This window comes from Sorex fumeus, unplaced genomic scaffold (assembly GCF_029834395.1).
Source record: "Sorex fumeus unplaced genomic scaffold, SorFum_2.1 ptg000081l, whole genome shotgun sequence".
NCBI lineage: Eukaryota > Metazoa > Chordata > Mammalia > Eulipotyphla > Soricidae > Sorex > Sorex fumeus.
In genome coordinates this window covers 16,212,247-16,233,981 of record NW_026606138.1, presented here as the reverse complement: position 1 = coordinate 16,233,981, position 21,735 = coordinate 16,212,247, and the positions used below count along the sequence as shown (strand labels likewise).

At 54.9% G+C, this 21,735-nt stretch overlaps 1 protein-coding gene and 1 pseudogene across 1 annotated transcript in view; one reads left to right on the top strand and one right to left on the bottom strand.

Moving 5' to 3' along the window:
* CGNL1 (cingulin like 1) overlaps positions 1-21,735 on the top strand; it is a 133,828-nt gene that overhangs the window by 97,980 nt on the left and 14,113 nt on the right. The window contains exons 9-12 of the mRNA XM_056130697.1: positions 16,916-17,119; positions 17,952-18,056; positions 19,687-19,839; positions 20,410-20,580. Of these exons, the coding sequence (XP_055986672.1) occupies positions 16,916-17,119; positions 17,952-18,056; positions 19,687-19,839; positions 20,410-20,580 (633 nt within the window). The remainder of the gene's footprint in view (positions 1-16,915; positions 17,120-17,951; positions 18,057-19,686; positions 19,840-20,409; positions 20,581-21,735) is intronic.
* LOC130038977 (ferritin heavy chain-like) lies at positions 11,908-12,476 on the bottom strand (annotated as a pseudogene).

Here is a 21,735-nt window from a genome sequence, read left to right as displayed (position 1 = left end):
GTGGCTGGGAGTGTGGCCTTCCCCGCCTCCCCTCTCCCCAGAGCTGCCTTCCTCCTGTCCCCGGGAGAGTTAAGATGTTACATCCAAGGGGCAAAGAGCACAGTGTTAGTGGGGGTGTGGCTGTGTGACCAGGGCAGCTGCTGCAGGAAGGACCTGTGCCTGCCAGCCCCGGGGGCCTTGGAGCCCCCTTCTGGGGAGGGAAGGGGAGAGGCACCGGGGATTGGGGGGGGGGGGGCTGCAGCATTGGAACTCCGCAGATTGAATGTGACCTCTGGTTGACTTTGTCAGGAGCCTTTGGGGACTCTTCTTTGGTTCTTATCTCCTCTTCCTGACCCACTCCCCCTCCCAGGGAGCCCCTGATTCAGGCCATGGGGAGAAGAAAGATCTCTCACAGTGGGATGGGTAGGGGGTGGCAGGCAGGGGCTCACTGTGCTGGGACTCGGAGCCACCCTCTGCCCTCCGTGAGCTGGGCTGCAGACATGAGTAGCCCCATGGGCAGGCGTCTGGGCCGAGTGCTTGTGAAAGTTAGTGGATTTCCATGCCTGGAGCGAGGCCAGACAGGCTTTATTATTATTACTATTATTTTTAAATGATGTAGGAGTACTGCTGTTTATTCAGCCTTTGATTAGCTGATTGAATTGGGCATTAACTCCATGTTACTTTTTTTTATTCAGAATGTTAATTTTATTTATTATTATTCCTCCCCTTCCCTTTTGTTGATTCACCGTGAGATACAGTTACAAAACTTTCATGTGTGAGCTTTGGTCATACAGTCATCAAACACACATCCCTTCATTAGTGCACATTTTCCACCACCAAAATCCCCAGTATTCCCCACCATGCAACCACCGTTCCAACCCTTCCCCTGCCTGGGTGGCAGACAGTCTCCCCCATACTCTCTCTCTGCTTTGGTTACATTCAATATTTCAACACCAGTCCCACCACCACTCAAACCTGCCAAAAAGACAATGCTAGACAATTTGTTCTGTATTGCTTGTTATGGATAGAATATAACGTCCAGGAAATTCTGTGTTGTTCTCTTCTGGGAGCTTTAGTTTATAGTCTCTGGGTCTTGGCTGTTGATGAGATTACATGGTGCTGGGGGCGGTTTGTGGATGTGACTGCCAACCTACTGGAAAACTGGGAACCTGGGGGGAGGAGGCCCAGTCCGATCCAGGTGGGCTTGGAGATCTCAGTCACCGGTTCCTGCCTACCTCTGCGCTATAGCCCTAACTACTCTTTTGATCTCTTTCGAGATTATGGGTCTCTGAAATAAGGCCAGTAAATGAGCTTATATAGCTGAGCCGGAGGTGGTTTGTGAGTGTGTCTCCTAACTTTTGGCCATTTAATTTCTTGGTAAACTTGGTCCCAAGTTGTTGGGGTCTGGCCAAAGGCACAGTGGCAATTTTGGGTATCTGGAGCGATAACACAGCGGGTAGGGCGTTCGCCTTGCACACGGCCAACATGGCCAACCCGAGTTCGATTCCTCCGGCCCTCTCGGAGAGCCCGGCAAGCTACCAAGAGTATTCGATATGCCAGACACAGTAACAACAAAGTCTCCAATGGAGACGTTACTGGGCCCGCTCGAGCAAATCGACGATCAACGGGAGGGCCTTTACCTTTACCTTTACCTGGAAGTCTGAAGGCACCATCAGGATGCTGATGCACTCGGCCCACAGGTCGCAGGTTGACCTACTGGCAGCACCATACCTCCTTGTATGGGCTTTATTATCCTTATTTTGGCTGGAGGTGGTGGGAGAATATGGAATTTGGAGAATCTAGATTGGTGCTTGAACCAGGAAAATAGACCGTCCCGGGTCCAGGACGATAGTCTGGAGTGACAGTGCAGCAGGTAAGGTGCTGGCCTTGCCCAAGGCTGACCTGGGTTCTGTCTCTGTAGCCCTGATCCCCACCAGCATTGTGATCCCTGAGCACAGAGCCAGGAGTAAGCCCTGAGTACTGTCAGGTACTGCCAGAAGCAAAAAATACTATGCCCAATAATGGTGACATTCTGTGACATGGCGAGAGGGGATCTGCGTGAGTCAGCACCTTCCCTTGTTTGTACTTTCAGATGGGGAAATGGAGCAGTGGGCAGCCAGAGAGTGGGGCTGGTGACGTGTGGTCCTTTGATGGGCCTGGCCCAAGGGCCCTCAGACACTGCTCACCACCCTCCTGGCGCGGCTTCTCGTGGGTCTCCCAGCTGGGCTGCTCCCAGTTGTGCTCACTGCTGGCCGGGCTCCACTTTCCTAGTTGTTGAGGGGATCCGCGGAGCCCCTCTTGCTCACGCCTGTGGGAATGGGCTCAGAGAGACTGTGACTTGCTTTGTGTCACCCAGCTCTCGAGGGCCTGGCCTGGCCCCCCCTGCAGCTCCTTCCAGCCGGGCTCCCTGTGGGTCAGGCTGGTGCTGAGTTGCACTTTGTCTGGGTGGGCTCTGCCCCTCCTCAGAACTTGGGAGCACCTGCTTGTTGTCCTGCCCATACCCAACCCATTCAGCCTGTTGGGCGCAGCTGCGTTGCGCTAGACAGCCAACTATTTCTGGGGCCCGGGCGTGGCCTGGTCCTGAGCAGCGGGGCGGCCAAGCCCTGTCCTGCCTCTGCCCTGCCTCTGCCTCTGCTCTCTCCCTTTCCTCCTGGCCATGTGGATCTCTGTGCTCCAGGTAGTGTCCAGGGTGCCCCCCTCCCCCCGCCTGCCCATGACTCTTTGAGGGGCTGCCTGTAGCGGGGAGAATCTGGGGTCTGGAAGCTGAAGATTGCTTATGGCTTATGGGGTTAATGGAGACTGACCGATGGGTTGGGAACTACTGATTGAGTCATGCTTCGGAAGTTTTTTTTCTGCTGGGGACAGAGCCTAGGGAAGTCTGTTTAATATATTTAATATATATATATTAATTATATATATTATTATATATATATTATATATATATTATATATATATTATATATATTATATATATTATATATATTATATATTATATTATATTATATATTATATATATTATATATATTATATATATTATATATATTAATATAATAATATTAATATATTTAATATATATATATTTTTTAAAGACACCTTGATGTACAAAGCTGTCCCTAATAGAATTGTTTCAGACATGCAGTGTTCCAACACCAGTCCCATCACCAATATCTCTTTTCCTCCACCAGTGTCCCCAAGTCCCCTGCCACCCCCCAGCCTGCCCCCTTGGCAAGCAGATAACGAATTTATTTCAATTTACTTGGGCCAACAAAAACTTAAGGAAATGGCAAATGGAATTATCAGAAAATAAATCCATAAAAGTCAACTTGTGGTGATGGATTGCTATATGACTTTAACCTCAGTAAATAAACGCAGTTCTTTTTGTTTTTAAGGGGGAGAGCGGTTGTTATAAAGATAAAAGCAAAAGCATAGGTCTGTAACCTCGCACTCCCTGGAATGCTGTTTTAATGATACAAATGCGTTCCTCTTTCCCTCCCTAAAAATCAGGGTCAGCCAGAAGAACAGGACAGATACAGAATGATCTCTCCTGTGTGGGCCATAGAGAAATGCAGTGAAAGGGAAAACAAAGAACCAGAGGCCACCAAACCCACTCGAGAGCGCGCCCCGCTTGTGGGAGGGACCGAGGGAAAAAGTGTGAGGGGAAGGGGCCCTGGTGGGGGTGGGGCTGGGACCGCTGTGCGTGAAACTGTCACCAACAGCCCCTCAGATTTATTGCAGAACCTGTAGCACTATCTTCCCGTTGTTCATTGATTTGCTCCAGCGGGCCCAGTAACGTCTTCATTTTGAGACTTGTTGTTACTGTGTTTTGCTTACCAGGCTTTGCCTTGCAGGCGAGATACTCTCAGTAGCTTGCCGGGCTCTCTGAGAGGGGCGGAGGAATCGAACCCGGCTTGGCCGGGCTGGCTGCGCGCAAGGCAAATGCCCTACCGCTGTGCTCTTGCCCCTCAGATTAAACAAAGAAAATTTGGGTGCATGTGGGGCAGCGCTCAGGCCCCCATCGGCTGTGGCATTGACACCTTCTGGGCGGGGCGGGCAGGGGCAGGGCTGAGGCTCCTTGAGCGAGCAGAGCCTGTGCCGGCTGGTTTCCTGCTTGCGATGCCAAATCTCTGGGGTCTCGGCTAGGCCTGGGGGTGTCTGCGTAGATTATTAGGGTGCCAGGGAACCCCGGCCTGTGGTGAGCATACGAGGTCTCCCAGGATCAGTGACTCTAAGACCTGAATTCTTTTTCCTTTTTCCTTTATTTTAATTTTATTTTTGGTTTCTGGACCACACCCAGTGGTGCTCAGGGCTTGCTCCTGGCCCTGTGCTCAGAGATCACTCCTGACAGTGCTTGGAGGACCATATAGGGTGCCAGGGATGTGTGCAAGGTCTTTAGTCTGTTGCATTCTGTGAGCGAGTGTGAGATCTTTGATTTATTTATTTATTATAAAGTACTTAATTTTAATTATAATTATAAAATACTTTGCTACAAAGTACTTTAATTATAAAGAACTTCTATCTCATTATAAAGTACTTAATTTTCTTACTAAGACATCCTGACTGGGGGCAATGTTCTTTTTTTTTTATTCTTTTTTTTTTTATTAGTGAAACACCATGAGCAATGTTCTTTTTTGTTCTGTTTTTTGGTTTTGGGCCATACCTGGCCTGCTAAGGGCTTACTACTCCCTGCTCTGCTCTCAGAGATCACTCCTGACTAGTTTGGGGGACCATCTAGGGTGGGAGAGGTCAAATCTGGGTCACCCTTGCAGGGCAAGTAGTCAGCCCACTATGCAATCACTCCTGCCCCTACAGTGTTTTTTTTGTTGTTGTTGTTTTGGTTTTTTTTGTGGGGAGAGAGGCTGCACCCAACCTTTTAGGGGATACTCTTGACTCTCAGCAATCAGTCCTGGCGGTGCTTGGGAACCACTGGGATGTTGGAGATTGAGTCAGGCTGGCTCCTGGCAAGGGAAGTGTGTTATCCACTGTATTCTCTCCTGGCCCCTGAGACACCGTGACTTACAGTCATTCGTGGTTGAGTTTTAGGCATACTCTGTCTAGCCTCTATCCCACCACGCGTCCCCCACCCTCCACCTGTAGTTTTCTAGTGTGACTGTTGATTTCTGAATCATTCCGGAGGAAGCGTTTTGACTTCTTTCACTGGTCATGAAGACAACCGAGGGTATTTTTAACCTGTGTAATCACTGACTGTAGGAAAACTGGGTAATGGAGCATCATTAAAAGGGGAGTATCCTTTAGGTTCTGCAAGCAGGAAAATCACCACAAGCCAATGAAAAGAATGCAGGGTGTCAACAGTAGTTGTCTGTTAGACGCCATGCATTAAACTGGGGAATTAGAGCCAGTGTGTGTGTGGGGGGGTGGGGGAGGAGGTCTCTGATCTGCCCAGCAGGAATTTCCCCACCGAGTGAATTTATTCCTGGTGCAGTGGGATCTTGAGATTAACATGAAAGATTTGCAGGTAAAACTCAGATGCTTCAGGGGCTGGAGAGATAGCACAACGGGTAGGGCGTTTGCCTTTCACGCGGCCGACCCGGGTTTGATTCCCAGCATCCCATATGGTCCCCTGAGCACCACCAGGAGTAACTCCTGAGTGCAGAGCCAGGAGTAACCCTTGTGGGTCGCCAGGTGTGACCCAAAAAGCAAAAAAAAAAAAAAAAAAACCCTTCAGAAGTTACAATTGATTGTTTAGTTTCAGTCAATGGGTCCTTAATGTCCAGGCCTCTTGTCCCGTCCCTTAGCGCCCCCTCTCCTGAGTCCCGTCCCTCACTGTCCTGGCAGTGGTGTGCGTTGACCCGTTTCCGCTGGTGATGGACTTTCTCCGTCCATTTCAGTGTCTGACTTTCTCTCTCCGCCATACACCTCCCTGCTCTGAACTCTGTAGTTGACACTGTCTCCGTGTCCCCTGCAGGGGTGCCTCTCCTGCCTGCGCCCCAGGGTGCCCTGTCCTCTTGGTTTTTTTTCCCTTGGACTCAGGCCACTGCCTCATGGATGCAGGTGTCCCTGCTGTCCTCTCTCTGGACACAGGTGAGGAGACGAAGCAGGTCACTGGCGGGGGTGGGAGGCCTCCCTTGCCCTCTCCCACAGCTCCGTGCTCTTCTGACTGGAGCCTTGTAGGGCACAGCTGAAGGACTCATTCACGTTGATGGGTTACCTGGCCCCTGTCGTGTGCTCCTCAGAGCAGCAGGTCTTTGCCTTGAGGTGTGGACCGGGCTCCCGGTGTCACGGTGGGGACTCTGGTGATGGGGAGGAAAGCCTCTGGACTTGTCTGACTGTGTGGTTGCCGAGTACCACGCAGCAGTTCTATGTCCATCTGGCCTGGGAGGCTGTTGGACTGTCGGGACACTGAGCCCGTGAGGCTGGCTGGAGGCAGGTGGGTGCTAAATGCTCATTAGGGCCATCTCACGGTCGGGAGCCAGTGGCGACATCCCCTACCAGAAGGAACGGAAGATGGTCCCCTGGTGGCCTGGGCTCGGGAACCAAGGCTGCCTTGAAAATATTTGGCCTTTTGTTGTCAAGCACCATCTAAATTTTTGTTGTTGGTATTGCGATTTTCTTACCTTTTTTGGTTTGGGGGTCAGGTCCAGCAGTGCCTGGGGTCACTTGCAAGGGTTCTTGGGGGACCCCTCGGTGTTGAGGCTCAGCCCCAGGGGCCCTGCTGACCCGTTTGCTCCGGCTCTTTCCTGCCTGGCCACTTATCAGGCCAGGACCTCCCCAGCTGTGTGGGCGGCCGCTCCTCACTGAAGGGCTGGGCAGGAGGAGAGAAAATAGTGAGCCTGAAGGCAGCCAGCCCCCAGAGGCCCAGCGCAGGTGCTCGATGTGGGCGGGACGGCTGTGGGCCGCAGGGGCTGAGAACTGCCTTGCTGTGAAGGCCATGGGGTGGTCCCCTCGAGCACTGTTTTTTTGTGGGGGGAGGTGTTGGGGAGCGGGGTGGCAGTCTCCAGGGGCTAGAAGGAAGAGTATGTGGAGCTAGTGTGTGTGGGTTTCCTGTTTGTTTGTTTGTTTGCTTGGGTGGGGCACACCTGGTGGGACTCAGACGGTACTCCCGGCTCTGTGCTCAGAAATCACTCCTGGCAAGCTCAGGGGACCATATGGATGCCAGGGATCGAGCTTGGGTCAGTTGCGTGTAAGGCCAGCACCGTCCCACTGCCCCACCCCTCCCACCTAGCGCCTTGGACGCTTCTGCATCCCTCCCTTCCGCACTGGAGCCGCCCTGGAGTCTGAGCCGTCTCTGGAGCCTGAAGCTTCCTTCCGAGACAGCCGAGACTGCCCTGCTTCAGGCTGCTGGGTGCAAAGGAGTGGGCAGGGGCTCTCCAGAGAGCCCCCGTGCTGTGATCCCTCTCCCCCAGCTGGTATGAGCCTGGCCCGAGGGCCTGCAGCCAGACACGGGGACATGGGGGCCTGTGGACCGAGGTCCCGCTGCTCTGGCCTGATGACAGACTCACATTCCATTCTGAACTGCGCCCCTCTACGCCTCAGCTGTTTCCTCGCATTCAGCAGAAAATGGAGGACAGAGAGGACACCCAAGGCGGCCGGGGGAGGCCCTGTTAATTAGTGAAACCTGCTGTCCGGGTGTTGGGTCTGAGCTATGACATGTGCCAGGGTCCTGGACCGCCAGCCCCCCAGACTCCCTTCCAGACCCCTGTGGCAGCTGCAGTGCTGTACGTGAAGGAGGGTCGACCTTCTCAGGACTTAAGATAGCTTGAAACACAAGCAAGGCCCTGTCTGTATCGTTGGGGGGCTGGGAGTGAGAGAGAGAGAGAGAGAGAGAGAGGTGGAAGAGGGGGAGAGAGAGAGAAAGAGAGAGAAAAGAGGAAGGGGGAGTGGGAGAGAGAGAGGGAGAGAGGAAGAAGGAGAGAGAGGGAGAGAGAGAGAGAGAAAAGAGGAAGAGGGAGTAGGAGAGAGAGAGGGAGAAAGAAGAGAGAGGGAGAGAGGAAGAAGGAGAGAGAGGAAGGGGGAGAGAGAGAGAGGAAGGGGGAGAGAGAGAGAGGGAGGGAGAGAGGAGAGAGCACACCTGTTCCTCCTCTTGTCCTCTTTAAGCCAGAGGGTTAAAATGCATCTCTTTTCAGAAATAGTGGGATGTGGGAATTAGTAGTTCAACTGTTTGGGAAGAATCTTCTTGTTGCCACCAAACTCCTGTCCCCACTTGTCCAGTGGGCCGACCTGCCCGAGTTAGCTGACCCACATGCCTTCCTGCCTGGACAGTGACATGTGTCAGTGGCAGGGAGGGGACACGTTGGCACCCTGCGCTTGCTCCAAGACTTGTCTTATGCTGGTTTCTCACTTCTTGGTGGCTGGTCCCATGTGCCGCTTTGTCGTCCTGGGTGGGGGGGGGTGAGGGTCCTGCTCGGGGTGAGGCCTCTGGGGAAGCACAGCACTGTGGAGCTCATCATAGCATCGACAGGTCTCAAGTTGCCACTGCCCAGTCTGGGCATGAGGTGGGTCAGTCTCTGCGACTTCCGCGGCTCAGGAGAGGCCCTGCCTGTGGGCTGGCCCCTGGCATCCCTTGTGCTATCCTGTGGGCTGGCCCCTGGCATCCCCTGTTCTCTCCCCAGGCTCCTCTGTGCCCCTACTACCTGGAGGTATGGAGGAAGCGCAGGACAGAGCCACAGCCCCCGGGACACTACAGTCCAACCCAAAACGGAGCAAGCGGGGCTGGCTGAGAAGCTTCCCACTGGCCGGTGCCTCGTCCTGGGAAAGCCAGGCCAGGAAGGGCCTCAGGTCCCAGGGCTCGCCCTGCCTGTGCCATCTTCGGGGCTTTGGTAGAAGACGTGGAGAAGTGCAAGTCCTGGTCAGCCGAGCCCAAAGTCCCCACTGGCCAGCTCCCCGTGGGAGAGGTATCCCCAGGCCTCAGCAGCCAGGGAGGGTCCCAGCCCGCTGGGTCTGCTCAGCTGCCCCTCGCCCTGCGCTCCCACCCCCAGCACCCGCAGGAGTCGAGAGTGAAGTGGGCAGGGGCCCAGTCCTGTTCCCCTGTGCCTGTGGCTATTGACAGTGAAGAGGGCGCGAGTGTGTGTGTGTGTGTGTGCGCGCGCGCGCACGTCTGAGCACTGTGCACATGTGTGCATATGTGTGAGTTGTGTATGTGTGCCTGTGTGTATATATATGTGTGTGTGTGTGTGTGTGTGTGTGTGTGTGTCTTGGAGGAAGTCACCCACCAAGGAGCCGTGGGCTGCTCCTGGCTCATGCTTGTGGGTGACTCCTGGAGGTCCCCAGGGGGATCCTGTATGAGCGTCAACGTCGGGCCTCTCACATGCAAAGCAGGCATTTGGCCCCGAAAACTGAATATACTGGTTCCTGCCCATGGCTCACACTCGGCTGTGACTGAAAGAACACGAATTGCAGCCCCTTAAACTATGTTTATTTTTCAAAAATCAGTGTCTGTAGAATTTGCTCCATAGATCAGACCCCCCAAGTTAGAAATTTGCAGGGGAGTGGGAGCCATCTGCATATCTCTCCAGCCCCCAGGTCCCCCTGCCTCGAAGCCAGATTCTTGTGTGGCCAAAGGAATAAAGAAAAATTTCCCCTCTGCTCCTCATGCACACACAAACCCCCAGGCTACTGTCCTCTGTTCTACCTTCTCTTGCCTCTCTCGTTCCCATTCACTGCACATGTACAGGATCTTGCTGAGCCAATGTAATTCCTGTAAGAAGTACCCAGCTCATTGTTTCCCGGCGGCTGCTGGACAGGTTTGCCTTATTGAATCCTATTCCCATGTGGCCTTGTACTCTCTCGGGGCCCAGAACGGACACTTTGCCAGGTCAGAACAACTGCTGCAATTTCCAAACTGCCTTCCAGGGCCCTGACCAGTTTCTGGCCCCTGAAGCAGGGATGAGAGAACCAGCTTCCTTACACACACACACACACACACACACACACACACACACACACTTTTAACCTTGACACCAACGCATCAAGAGATCCACTCAGTGTGACTTGAAGGGAGGGTCCAGTCTTGGAAAGTGTTTGTGGGTCACACACGTGTTTGTGCCTTGGTGGGATGCCCTGTGGTATGTGGGATCTCCTGGGAGTGAAGTTGGTCTGCCCGCGTGAGTGAATAACAGCTAAATATCAAAAACCAGGTTTGTGTCACCCTTTCAAGAACAGACATAGGCGACCGGAGAGCTAGTTCTGGGGGTAAGGCACAGCCCACTTGGCTTTTGTGCCCAGGACCAGGTAGGGTCCCCTGAGCACAGAGCCAGGAGTCGGCCCCTAGCACCCCCACAAGTGGCTGTGAAACAGAAGGTGATCCTGTGTGTGTGAGGACGCTCCCCAGCCCTTGGAGCTGCCTCAGGTTGTGTTCCTGACAGAACAGACGCTCTGACCTCGCCATGACTGGCGCCGCACAGCCCTCGTTGTGGAAGCATCAGAGGACGAGAGAGACCACTGGGGCAAGCCTCCCATTGGTGCCCCAGTGTGTCCTGCTGGTGGCTGCCAGCTCTGGTGTGTGCCAAGTTTGGCTGCCTTCACCACAGACACCAGAAGCAGATTTGGAACCAAGTGTAGCACTGTCCTCCCGTTGTTCATCGATTTGCTCGAGCGGGCCCAGTAACATCTCCATGTTGAAACTTGAGAACCAAGTGTAGATCTGAGAATCTCCCGGCTGTGGGTGGCCCCGGGACTCATTCTTTGCTTCTTTGGCAAGTCATGGAAAAGCACCTTGCTTTCCTTGAATCAAGGAGAATGTCATGTTTTTGTGGTTTTTTTTTTTTTTTTAATTCTAGTTTGACTGCAGTGCCTTAGTGACTAGACTGGATAGTTTGGTCATCTAGTCTGGCTGCAGTGACTGTACCTTTTAAGAAAGAAAGGTTGTACTGTGGCTTAATTGAAAGGTGTGTCAGGGGAGGCAGCGTTTGCCAACACACACTTAAGTTAGGTTTCCTTGTAAACATAATGTGGTCTACCACGTGGTGAAGGCAGAAGGGAAAAATCTCTGCAAACAGCCACAGTGGAACTTAGAAACTCAGCACAGGTTGCCCGTGTTGGACTCAGCTTGAGGCTGGCGAGGAGGGAGTGTGGGCCGCCTGGCGCAGGTCTGCCCGGCACGCTGACCTCAGGGCTCAGGTACCCGGCTCAGACGGGCCCTTCACTGTTTCCAGACAGGTCAAATTCAGATCATCCACCTTGGCCCAGCGTCCCTTATCTAGCATGTCAGGGCCCAAATCAGGCCCCAGCCAAGGTTAAACTGGGTCTGATTTTCAGCAGTGACCCTTGGCTGCCTGAGACTTGGGGGTGATTGATAGAATACCCACCATGTGAGTCTTGGTTCTCTGCTTTTACCAGCCTAGGATCCAGAAGCTGGAATCTCTTCCTCTCTCTCGTGGCCTCTGTGCAAACCCTGGGCAGAGTGAGTGGAATGTGTGACCACCCTGACACACACACACATGCACACACACACACACACACACACACATCTCCCCCATCCCAATCTCCAACTTCCCAAATGGCTATTCTGGTTTTTTTTTTTTTACATTAAACTTTCGAAGAATTGAAAGTTAGTTGAAAGTTGCTGGGGATGTGGCTCAGAGGTTAATTATTGTGGTTTGCACTTATGGTGCCCTGAGATCAATCCCTGGCAACACATAAAAGGGAAGAAAATTCACGGGCTGGAGAGCTAATCAGCGGGTCAGGCCTTGCACACAGCCAGCCCAGGTTCGATCCCCAGCACCACATCTGGTAGCCCAAGCCCTGCCAGGATTCCCTCAGCACTTCTGGGCTCCCAAACCGAAACAAAGTAGATTGGCAAAATCACTTAAGCCTAATATTTTCAATTTTTTTAGGGGGGGTACCAAATAACTTTATTTGAAGGACCGATACAAATCATAAGACTGAAATAGATGTTTTGGAACTTATAGAAAAGGTCAGGCCAGCACGCATGTAGTGCCTGGTGGCCAGGAGGTCACCTGCAGCTCGGGGAAGCCAGCTGAGTTAAGGCTTAACTCTCATTGTCACTGTGACCCAGTGTGTGCTTGTCAAAGAGATGTTCCGCCATGCCAGACTCGGGGGGCCCCCCATCTTGCACAGGTTGGTCACGTGGTCACCCAGTTCTTTGATGGCCTTCACCTGCTCATCCAGGTAGTGAGTCTCCAGGAAGTCACACAGGTGGGGGTCATTCTTGTCCATGGCCAGTTTGTGCAGCTCCAGCAGTGACTGATTCACGCTCTTCTCCAAGTGCAACGCGCACTCCATCACATTCAGGCCGTTCTCCCAGTCGTGGTGATCTGGTTTCTTGATATCCTGAAGGAAAATCCGGCCACCGCGCTGGTTCTGCAGCTTCATGAGCTTCTCCACATGTTTTCTATCCTCGTGAGATTGGTGCAGGAAGTATTTGGCGAAGTTCTTCAGAGCCACATCGTCGCGGTGAAAATAATAAGACATGGACAGGTAGATGTAGGAGGCGTAGAGCTCCAGGTTGATCTGGCGGTTGATAGCGGACTCTGAGTCCTGGTGGTAGTTCTGGTGCACCTGCTAGGGGGACGTGGTGGTCATGGTGGCGACTGAGATGGGACGAGGCGGCAGTGGTGGTGGTGGTGGTGGTGCAGGACAGGCTGCAAGCGGCCGGCGGGGGCAGTGGGGGAGGGGGGGAATGAGCGCCGGGTTCCGGCCAAGCACTGTTGAAGCAGGAAACTGCGGCGACTGTCCGCGAAGGCTGTGGCCTAATATTTTCAAATTTTTGAACTTAAAAAATAAACTATATATTTTGGGTACCGCCATGGTTACAAAATAACTGAATGAAATAAAATATTTACTACCAAATAAATATTGCACGTATATTGGTGTAACTCGTGTAGTATGTGACCACTTAGAGCTTGTGGTTTGCAGTGTGTCCACAGTGCCGCCTGACCATCACTCTGTTCAGTGTTAAAACATTTCCATCACTCCCTTCTCCAAGAATCCTCTGTACTTCCTCCAGTACCCCCCAGTTCTCCCTCCCCCGAGTGTTGTCTTTGGAGTCGCCCGCATTGGACTTTGCGCGGAGCATCCGTGTGTATTCTGCGACTGATGTCTTCGCTTGGCTCCTTCAAGGCTCGGGCGCCTCTGAGCTTCTGTGTCCTTCTTAGGGAGGACCAGCAGTGTTTCGTTCATCCTTTCTCCAGTTAAGGGCATTGGGGTGCTTTCCACTCTGCACGTTCATATGCAGGTTTCTCTTGGGTGTTAGTTAGTAGACTTGTGGAAGGTTTAGGTTTCCCTCTCCCCCCTGGCTTACTATTTTCTCCTCTCTCACTCTCTCCTTCTCTCTCCCTCCTTCTACCCATGGTGCTCAGGGGACCATATGATGCTGGGGTTCAAACCTGGCTCTCACTCATGCAAATCCTTTGTTCCAACCCACTGAGCTACTATACCAGCCTCCAGTATGTGTTTTTTCTTGGGAGGTGGGGGGGTGGGAATGTTGTTCAAAAGCAGGGCTCAGGGTTCCCAGACCACACCCACCTATACTCAGCCAGTCTTAGTGTTATGGCCCGAGGGTGTCCTGGGGGGGAGGCAGGAGGATGCTGGGTGGCTGCCCCCTCCCCCAGGCCCAGCTGTGCCAGAGGCCTCCAGGGTTTCACTGGCTGTGCTCAGGCTTCTGTTGGAGGGGGGGAGGAAGTGGACTCCCTGTCCTATCTCCTCGCACTGTGTCTTTGATTTTAGCTCTGCTAGTGGGTGTGAAAACATTTTCATTTCCTTCCCAACTGCTGCTGTGGAAGAGCTTTGCAGGTGCTTATCAGGTTTCTGTGTGTTTGGGGCGGAAGGGGGTGTCTGTAGCCGCTCAGATCTTCCATCCTTCTGAAACTGGGTTATTTACCTTCTGGTTACCGAGTTGAAGACTTCTTCAGCTGTCTCAGGTATGAGACTTTTAGCAGGTATATGATTTTTGTAAATATTTTTCCCTCATCCGGGCTCTGTCTTTTCACAGCCTTTAAGGTGCCATTTGTGTTTTACAGATAGATGAAATTGATTTTATTCCCATATGATTTGTGTGTTTTGTGACATTTCTCAGGGACATGTTCTGACTCTGTGCCCACAAATATCTGCCCCTCTGTTTTCTTTTGAGAACTTACACTGGGTGTAAATTAACTCTGGACACTTACATGCATGGCGTGTCCAGAGTTAATTTCTGTGTATGGAGTGAGGAAGGGTCTGACTTCATTCACCATCCAGATACCGCACCATTGTTGGGGACTAATCTTCCTCAGCGGAATTGTCGTGAAATCCATGTCGAAAATCTGCTTTGGTTCACGTTTCTGGATTCCTGACTCTAGGCCATTCAGCTTTGGGTTTCAACCCACTGGGTCGGGGAAAGGAATGAGCAGCTCCAGGCTGGTTTTCTCGTAACAGTGTCCCCAAGTCATTATCAGACCTGTTCCCCGTGGGTGGAAGCCTCTGGAAGCTCTCCAGCAAGTTAGGTTCAGAATAAGGCAGCGGGCTAAACTGCTGAAGGGCAGGCCCCACAAGGGAGCTGTCCCAGTGAGCTGTGCCACCGCCCAGGAGGCCAAATCCCTGCCCTACCGGGGCTTCTTTTCTCACAGATGTTCCACAAGCCTTGCGTTCTCGTTTATCCACGTCTTGTGTGTGGATAAATGGGAGACAGGCAAGAAGTCTGCAGAGGGGCTGGAGCAATAGCACAATGGGTAGGGCGTTTGCCTTGCACGCAGCCGACCCGGGTTCAATTCCCAGCATCCCATATGGTCCCCTGAGCACCATCACGGGTGATTTCTGAGTGCTGAGCCAGGAGTAACCCCTGTGCATCGCCGGGTGTGACCCCACCCCACCCCCCCCAAAAAAGAAGAAGAAGTCTGCAGAGCCAAGGGGACTGTGGCCAAGACCATTTCCCAGTCTGGGTTGCTTTTGAGCTGGAGCGATAGCACAGCGGGTAGGGCGTTTGCCTTGCACGCAGCCAACATGGCAGACCCGAGTTCGATTCCTTCGCCCCTCACCGAGAGCCCGGCAAACTACCGAGAGTATCTCGCCCGCGCAGCAAAGCCTGGCAAGCTCCCCGTGACGTATTCGATATGCCAGACACAGTAACAACAAGTCTCACAATGGAGACGTTACTGAGCCCGCAAATCGAGCAAATCGATGAACAACTGGAGGACAGAGAAAGTGACAGTGGGTTGCTTAAGCCAAGGAATGGAAGCCTGAGCGCCCCCTGGAGGTCGCCTGGTGGTGCTGCCTCCCCCTCCCCTGAATGGGACGCGCATGTTCCTCAATCGTGCTGCGTACAGAGCAGTCCCAGCACGTTCTCAGCTCCCCTGTGCTGGATTTAAGTCTTGACGTTGAGACTGTCCTTTATCAGTGCGGGGGTCCTGTGTGGAGCAGGGCAGGGAGGTGGACCCCCAAGGCAGTAGCTAGAGCACGGTTTGGGCCGGTCCACCCACAGCTCCTTCGGCATTGGCTGGAAAGGTGGTTTGTCTGTGTTTTTAACTGTTTTTCACTGTGTTTTTAACTGTGTTGTTAACTGTTTTTCCTTGCTGATCTCATGCCAGTTTTTTTTAATCTGGTAGGAATGTGGGCTATGATTATGTGAAGGATAACGGGTCGGGGGGAGAGGGGTGTGGAGCCTCACCCCGCTGTGCTCAGGGATCGGTCTTGGAGGCACTCGGGGACGCTGCGGTGCCAGAACTCAGGCAGCCAGCAGCAGGCAATGCCAGAACCTCACCACCGCTTTCCCTCTAGCCCCTTGGAGCCATTCTTATTAATTTATTTTTTTTTTCTACCTGGTCATCCTGAAGTGACACAGTTATTCACGGTTGTGTTTGGGCACTCAGCGCCCGACCCCTTCTCCAGTGTCCACTTCCCTCCACCAGTGCCCGCCCTGCTCACGGCCTCAGTCCTGTTTCTGCTCTGGTCTACAGCACTGTGGGGCTTCGTGCACACTCTACCGCCCTTCAGCACCACCCCTCCTCCCCCCGGTGGAATTCCCTCCACCCCAGTTGTCTCCCCTCGCCATCTCATCCCCAGCCCCCTCTGGAGGTCATCACACACCAGCTCCTGACTGAGAGAAGCGGGTGCAGCTGGGCTGCGGTGGCACTGATGATGTGTGGCCAAGTCCTGTCTTCCCCTGGCCGGGAGGAAGACGCTGAGAAGGGTGTGGTTAGGGTGCCTTTCCCAGGGCAGCCAGACCTACCCCACGACTTTCCCGGCACAGATCTGTGCTCGGCCCATGCCCTGCTTTGCATCCAGGATGGTGGCCATCGGACAGACCGCCCAGGGCTGGTGCTGCTATGTCCCAAGCCCCGCACTGCCCCAGTGGCAAGCGACACACTAAGACTGGCCACAGCCAGTGGTGTACCGGCTGAGTGCGGCGCCTGGCATGCATTGTCCTGGAGGGCAGTGTCCAGCCCACACCAGAACTGTTCAGACATGGGTCCACAGTCCCCTCCCTCCTTCCCTCCCTCCCTCCCTTCCTCCTTTCTTCCTTTTTTCCTTTCTTCCTTCCCTTTCCCTCCCTCCCTCCTTCCCTTCCTTCCTTCCTTCCTTCCTTCCTTCCTTCCTTCCTTCCTTCCTTTCTTCCTTTCTTTCTCTCTGCCTCCATGAATTAAAAAGTTACTAAGATATTTGTGTCCCGCATATATTGTTCCAACACCAATCCCTTCACCAGTGCCCACCACCCTCCCCCAGTGTCCCTAGTTTCCGTCTCGTCCTGTCCCCACGGCCTTGCTCTGTGGCAGGCACTTTCCCTCTCCCCTTGTCCTAGTGTCTGTCTCTCACACCTTCTTCCCACCCCATCCCGGCGGCCAGCTTCCTACTAAAGGCCAGTCCTCCTCCTCCTCCTCTTCATTTCTGTGGACAATTTTTGCGATTTCTCAAAACCTAGGGTTTGAGCTTCCACCTGACCCAGCACGGCCATGCCTGGGAACATGTCCCAGAGGAGCCTGTGTGTGGGCCACCAGCTGCCACTCCCCAGGTGCCCAGGCCCAGCCACATCCTCTGTTTGCTCCATGCAGAACGTCGAGGTCCTGGCCAGTCGCAGCAGCGCCGCAGAGCAGAGTCAGGCGGGGGCCGAGCAGTGCGTGCGGCTGCAGGAGGAGAACGAGAGGCTGCGGGCGGACACAGACGCCCTGCAGAGCCGCGTGGACCAGCTCCGTGCACAGGTGCACGACGCCGAGGGCCGAGAAGCCGAGAGCCAGGAGGCGCTCGGGAAGCGGGAGGTGAGAGTGGCAGCCATGTCCCAGGGGCAGTGCGGGCCGCAGGGCCTGCCTGGAGCGAGTGGTGAGAGTGTGGGGGAGAGGCAGACTGGCTGGCCGGCACCTGCAGACTCTCTGCATGCCAGAAACATCCAACATCTTGATGTTTGCTTGGTCTCTCATTTTCATGTTGGGGCCATCCCCGGGGATGCCCAGAACTTACTCCTGGGTCTGTGGTCACTCCTATTGGGGCTCAGAGGACTATATGGGGTGCTGGGAATTGAATCCTGGTGTCCACGTGCAAGGAAAGGGTCTCACCTGTTGCCCTGTGCCTTGGCCCCACATTCCTTACCTGGCAGAGGCACTCGCTACTGAAAGAGACCATCTAAATGTCCCATCCAGGCCACCTCCCATTCATGGATACCTTTTTCATTTAAAGAAAAATACACACTTAGTCGGTGGGGCCAGGAAGTCACTCAGCCTTTAACAGACCAGTTATCTGGCATGCCAGATCTCTGTGCATGGGAAGCTGTTGGCGGGAGGTGCTCATGGCAGGGAGACGGGGGGGGGGGGGGGGGGCAGGAAGTCAAGTTTTACCCCACCGGAGCACCCCCACCCCCTCCTGGTCTCCCATCAGTTGCCTGGAGGCATCCCCTGAAGCTCCTGCAGAGTGAGTCCTGAGGGTGGGCAGTGGCATGGTTTGTGCCCAGCCGTGTGGCACCCTGGACGCAGGTGGGGCATGTGGGGTCACCCTCATATGGCTGTGCCCATCTCTGGGCTCCCTGTGTGTGCTCAGCCCACCCCCTCCCCCCCGGCTCATATTTGAGGTGCCTCGAGCCCTGTGTGTCCATTGCAGGCCGAGGTGAGGCAGCTGGAGGAGGCCCTTACACGCTCCAGGAAGGAAGAGGCGGAAGCCAGGTCTGCATGCAGGGCGCTGGAGAGCGAGCTGGAAGAGGCCCAGGTAACTCCGACGCCTCCTGGGCTTCCTCCCAGGCCCCCTGCAGTGGCTCTTGGCTGCACGGGCACATTTGCCTCTGTCTGGGACGTGTGGGGCAGGCATCAGGCATCAGGCCGCTGTTCCTCTGCAGCAGCATGGCTGGGCCCTGGCCTGCGGCCACGGGAGGCCCAGCCTGGCCCCAGTGTCAGCAGCCAAGGCCGGGAGCCGTAGTCTTGGACTCAGGGGTTGGCAGCTTTCCAGAGGCGGAACCCAGGGCCAGGGTGTGCAGGCCGCTCTCTGTTTGGGCAGGTGTGTGCTCTGGGCCCACGAGGCCAGGAGGCATCATCCCCACGCAGCTGCCTGGAGACTTGCGGAAGGAGGGTCTTTCCCCTTGGGAGGTAGACGGAGCACTGGGAGCAGGGAGTGTTTGAAGGGCCGTCTCTGGGGGCTGTCTGTGCCAAGGCCAGTGTTTGCCCCAGGACCCTAGCTCGCCACCCCCCCCCCCCACACACACACACATTCCTGCGCGCGCACACACACACACACACACACACACACACACACACACACACACACACCCCGCACGGCTCAGGCACATTTCTGGTTTCTGAGTGGGAAAAGGTCCCTGTGTTTTCTGGCATCATCAGAGCGTGGGCACTGAACTGTTCCATCTGGAGCTGCCTGTAGGTGGGGGTGGGGGGGGTGGGGAGACCAGGGCGCAGGACACGTGAGAGACAGCCGAGACGCAGCAGGGCCTGGTTTGGTTTGGCTTCCTTCGAGGCCACTCCCAGCTGTGCTCAGGGGCCACTTCTGGCAGGGCTCGGGGGACCCTCTGCAGTGCTGGGGGGTCCATGTTGCGTGCAGAGCAAGCGTGTCAGCAACCCTGTACTGTCTCTGGCTCCATGGTGGTCACACTGTAGAGTCAGGACTAGTATTTGGTATAGATTTTCTGAATAGTCTTCTGTATGTACATCTCTAGCTTGGCTTTGCAGCCACCCCTGGCAGTGCCCCCAGCAGTGTCCAGGGAGCCTGTGGGATGCTAAGGCTAGAACCAGGGCGGGGTGTGTGCAAGGCAGGCACCTGACCTGTGCCATCTCCATCTCTGACTTTGCCTCTGCCGTTCAGCAGGCCCTGCTTATCACGGCCATCGCCCTGGAAAGCCCAGATTCCTTTCCATGTGTCCAGGTTCGGCCCATGGATTCCGTTGATTGATTCTGGTTCTCCCTGGCCCAGTGACACCAAGTTATCTTACAGATTCACTTTTAGCCCTTTCACCCATAAGGATCACCTGCAGAGCAGAGCACACTCTAGAATATAAGGTCCGCAAGGATGCTGGGTGTGGCCGAGGGCTGGTGTGCGGCCTTCGCTCCCCTTTGGAACCCACGGGGACCCAGGTCTAGCCGTTACCCAGCCTGACTGCTGCGGCAGACTGGGCCGATGGTTGATTCTGTGATGAACCCTTGGTCCTTTTCCTCCTCCCCACGTCTTGGTCAAGTCTGCGCTGCCCTTTGACCAAGTCCCAGAGGCAGCGGCACCTGCTGTGCCTGGGTCGGGCCCTTCCCTAGCACCGTGCTCCAGGCTGCAGGTTTCTGGTGTGGCTGTGCCACAGCTGACCTGGCGGCTGGCGAGCACTGGGCCGTTCCGCCCTCTGCAGAGGGAGCTGAGCCGGACCATGCAGGAGCAGAAGCAGATGGCGGAGACGCTCCGGGCTGAGACGGAACAGAAGGAGCAGTTGCGGAGACTGAAGAATGACCTGGAGAGCAAGCGCTGGCACCTGGACAGGACCATCGAGAAGCTGCAGAAGGAGGTGGGGGCAGGGGGAGGCTCTCAGGGGAGAGGGGGGAGGCGTGGGGCAGGGCAGGGCAGAGCGGAGAAGGTGATGGGGGAGCAGAGCAGCCCGCCCCGGGTTCGAACACCGCGGGGGCTTCATGCCCAGGCCTCCTCACTTGCTGAGCTGTCCCTGTGTGATGGCGGGAAGTGTCCCAAGTCTGGCATTCTGTCTCAGCCAAGAGCGAGTGGCCACCAGGGCAGACCGGGCTATGCCCCATCTCTCTCGCTGGACACGAGCAGCGGGGTCGAAGTCCAGCTCTCCCGTCTCTGTCACTGGTGCAGAGTGGGGCCTCGCTGGGCGTGGGCACTGCGCCACTGGTCCCCTCGCCAGTGCAGACCTGTCCGGATGCGGGCAGGGTGGCTCAGTGCTGGCGGCAGCTCCGGCCGTGACAGGCCGTGCCGGTGAGGGAGGGCTATGTTTCCTGCTTCCTGGGAGGCCCCGAGGGAGAGGTCCGTGCTGTTTCCTGCGAGTGGGGGGACAGAGGCAGAGTGAAGAAGCGAGCTCTGAGTGGACGGAGCGCCCACTCTCACCGCGCCCCACCCCCAGGTGGCAAATACTGACGAGGCGTCCCGCGCGTCCACGCTGGTGCTCCGGAACCAGCTGGACGAGCACAAGGAGAAGAGTCGGAAGGAGCTGGCCGAGGTGCAGGGGCAGCTGACAGAGAAGGCCCTGGAGGCGGAGAAGGCGCGGCTGGCAGCCTGCAGGGCGCAGGATGAGGTAGGGGCTGGGCGGGGGCCCCTGTGCGTGTCACCTGTGCAGGAGGGGATGCGGGGCAGATTCCTCAGAGTGTTTCTCTCCACCTGTCTGCACCCGGAAAGGTGCCCAAGCCTGTGGAGTTCAGAGTCTCTGATTGGGTGAACGCACCCACTGCTCACTCTCCCCAAGACCCTTCCCAATGACCGGGGGAATCCCACCCACCGTCCACTCTCCCTGAGACCATTTCCTATGACTGGGGGAGCCCTACCCACCGTGCACTCTCCCCAAGACCCTTCCCTATGACCAGGGGAGCCCCACCCACCGCCCACTCTCCCCGAGACCCTTCCCTATGACCAGGGGAGCCCCACCCACCGTCCACTCTCCCAGAGACCGTTCCCTATGACCGGGGGAGCCCCACCCACCGTCCACTCTTCCTGAGACCCTTCCCTAAGACCGGGGAGCCCCACCCACCGTCCACTCTCCCCGAGACCGTTCCCTATGACTGGGGGAGCCCCACCCACCATCCACTCTGCCTGAATGGCTTAGCAGAGAGCGCTTCCAACACTACTGCTGTGCCCAGCTGAGTTTAAATGATTGATGTGTGTTAATGTTTTCATTTAAGCGTCACCCAGGGATTGTAATAACAACCAGTTGTTTGCCGTTGATTCTGGAAACCCCGGCTTTCCTTGAAGCTGTGGTGCTGGGCAGTATTTCAGAACAAACCATTTGGGAGGCCAGTGGAGTTCTCAGGAATCACTGAGTCTGAAGTTACAAAAATAGATTCTTGGTTATACGTTTGACAAAGAGAACAATGTAAAATCTTTAGCCTCCTTCCAGAGAACAGGCAGCTGGAGGGGAGTGGGGGGAGAGTGGGGGTGTTGTTTGAGTGTTTTCTTGGAATGCAAAAGGCCCTAAGAAGCTTGCTCATGTCTGGGTCTGCCTCTTGTTGGGTGCTGTCCTTGAGCCCGCCGTTCCAGAGTTCTCAGCATCGGTTTCTACCTGTTTAAAATAAAGACACAAGAGAACAGTGTTTTAATAATTGGGGTATCACGTGAGTGTCTGCATATCCTGGACATGAATGTTTTTATTTTAATCTAAGGATTATTATTATTTTTTTAAATAAGCAGTGCCAAGAGCACTCTGATTTCACGGGAAAACAAGTTCCTTCAAAGAGAA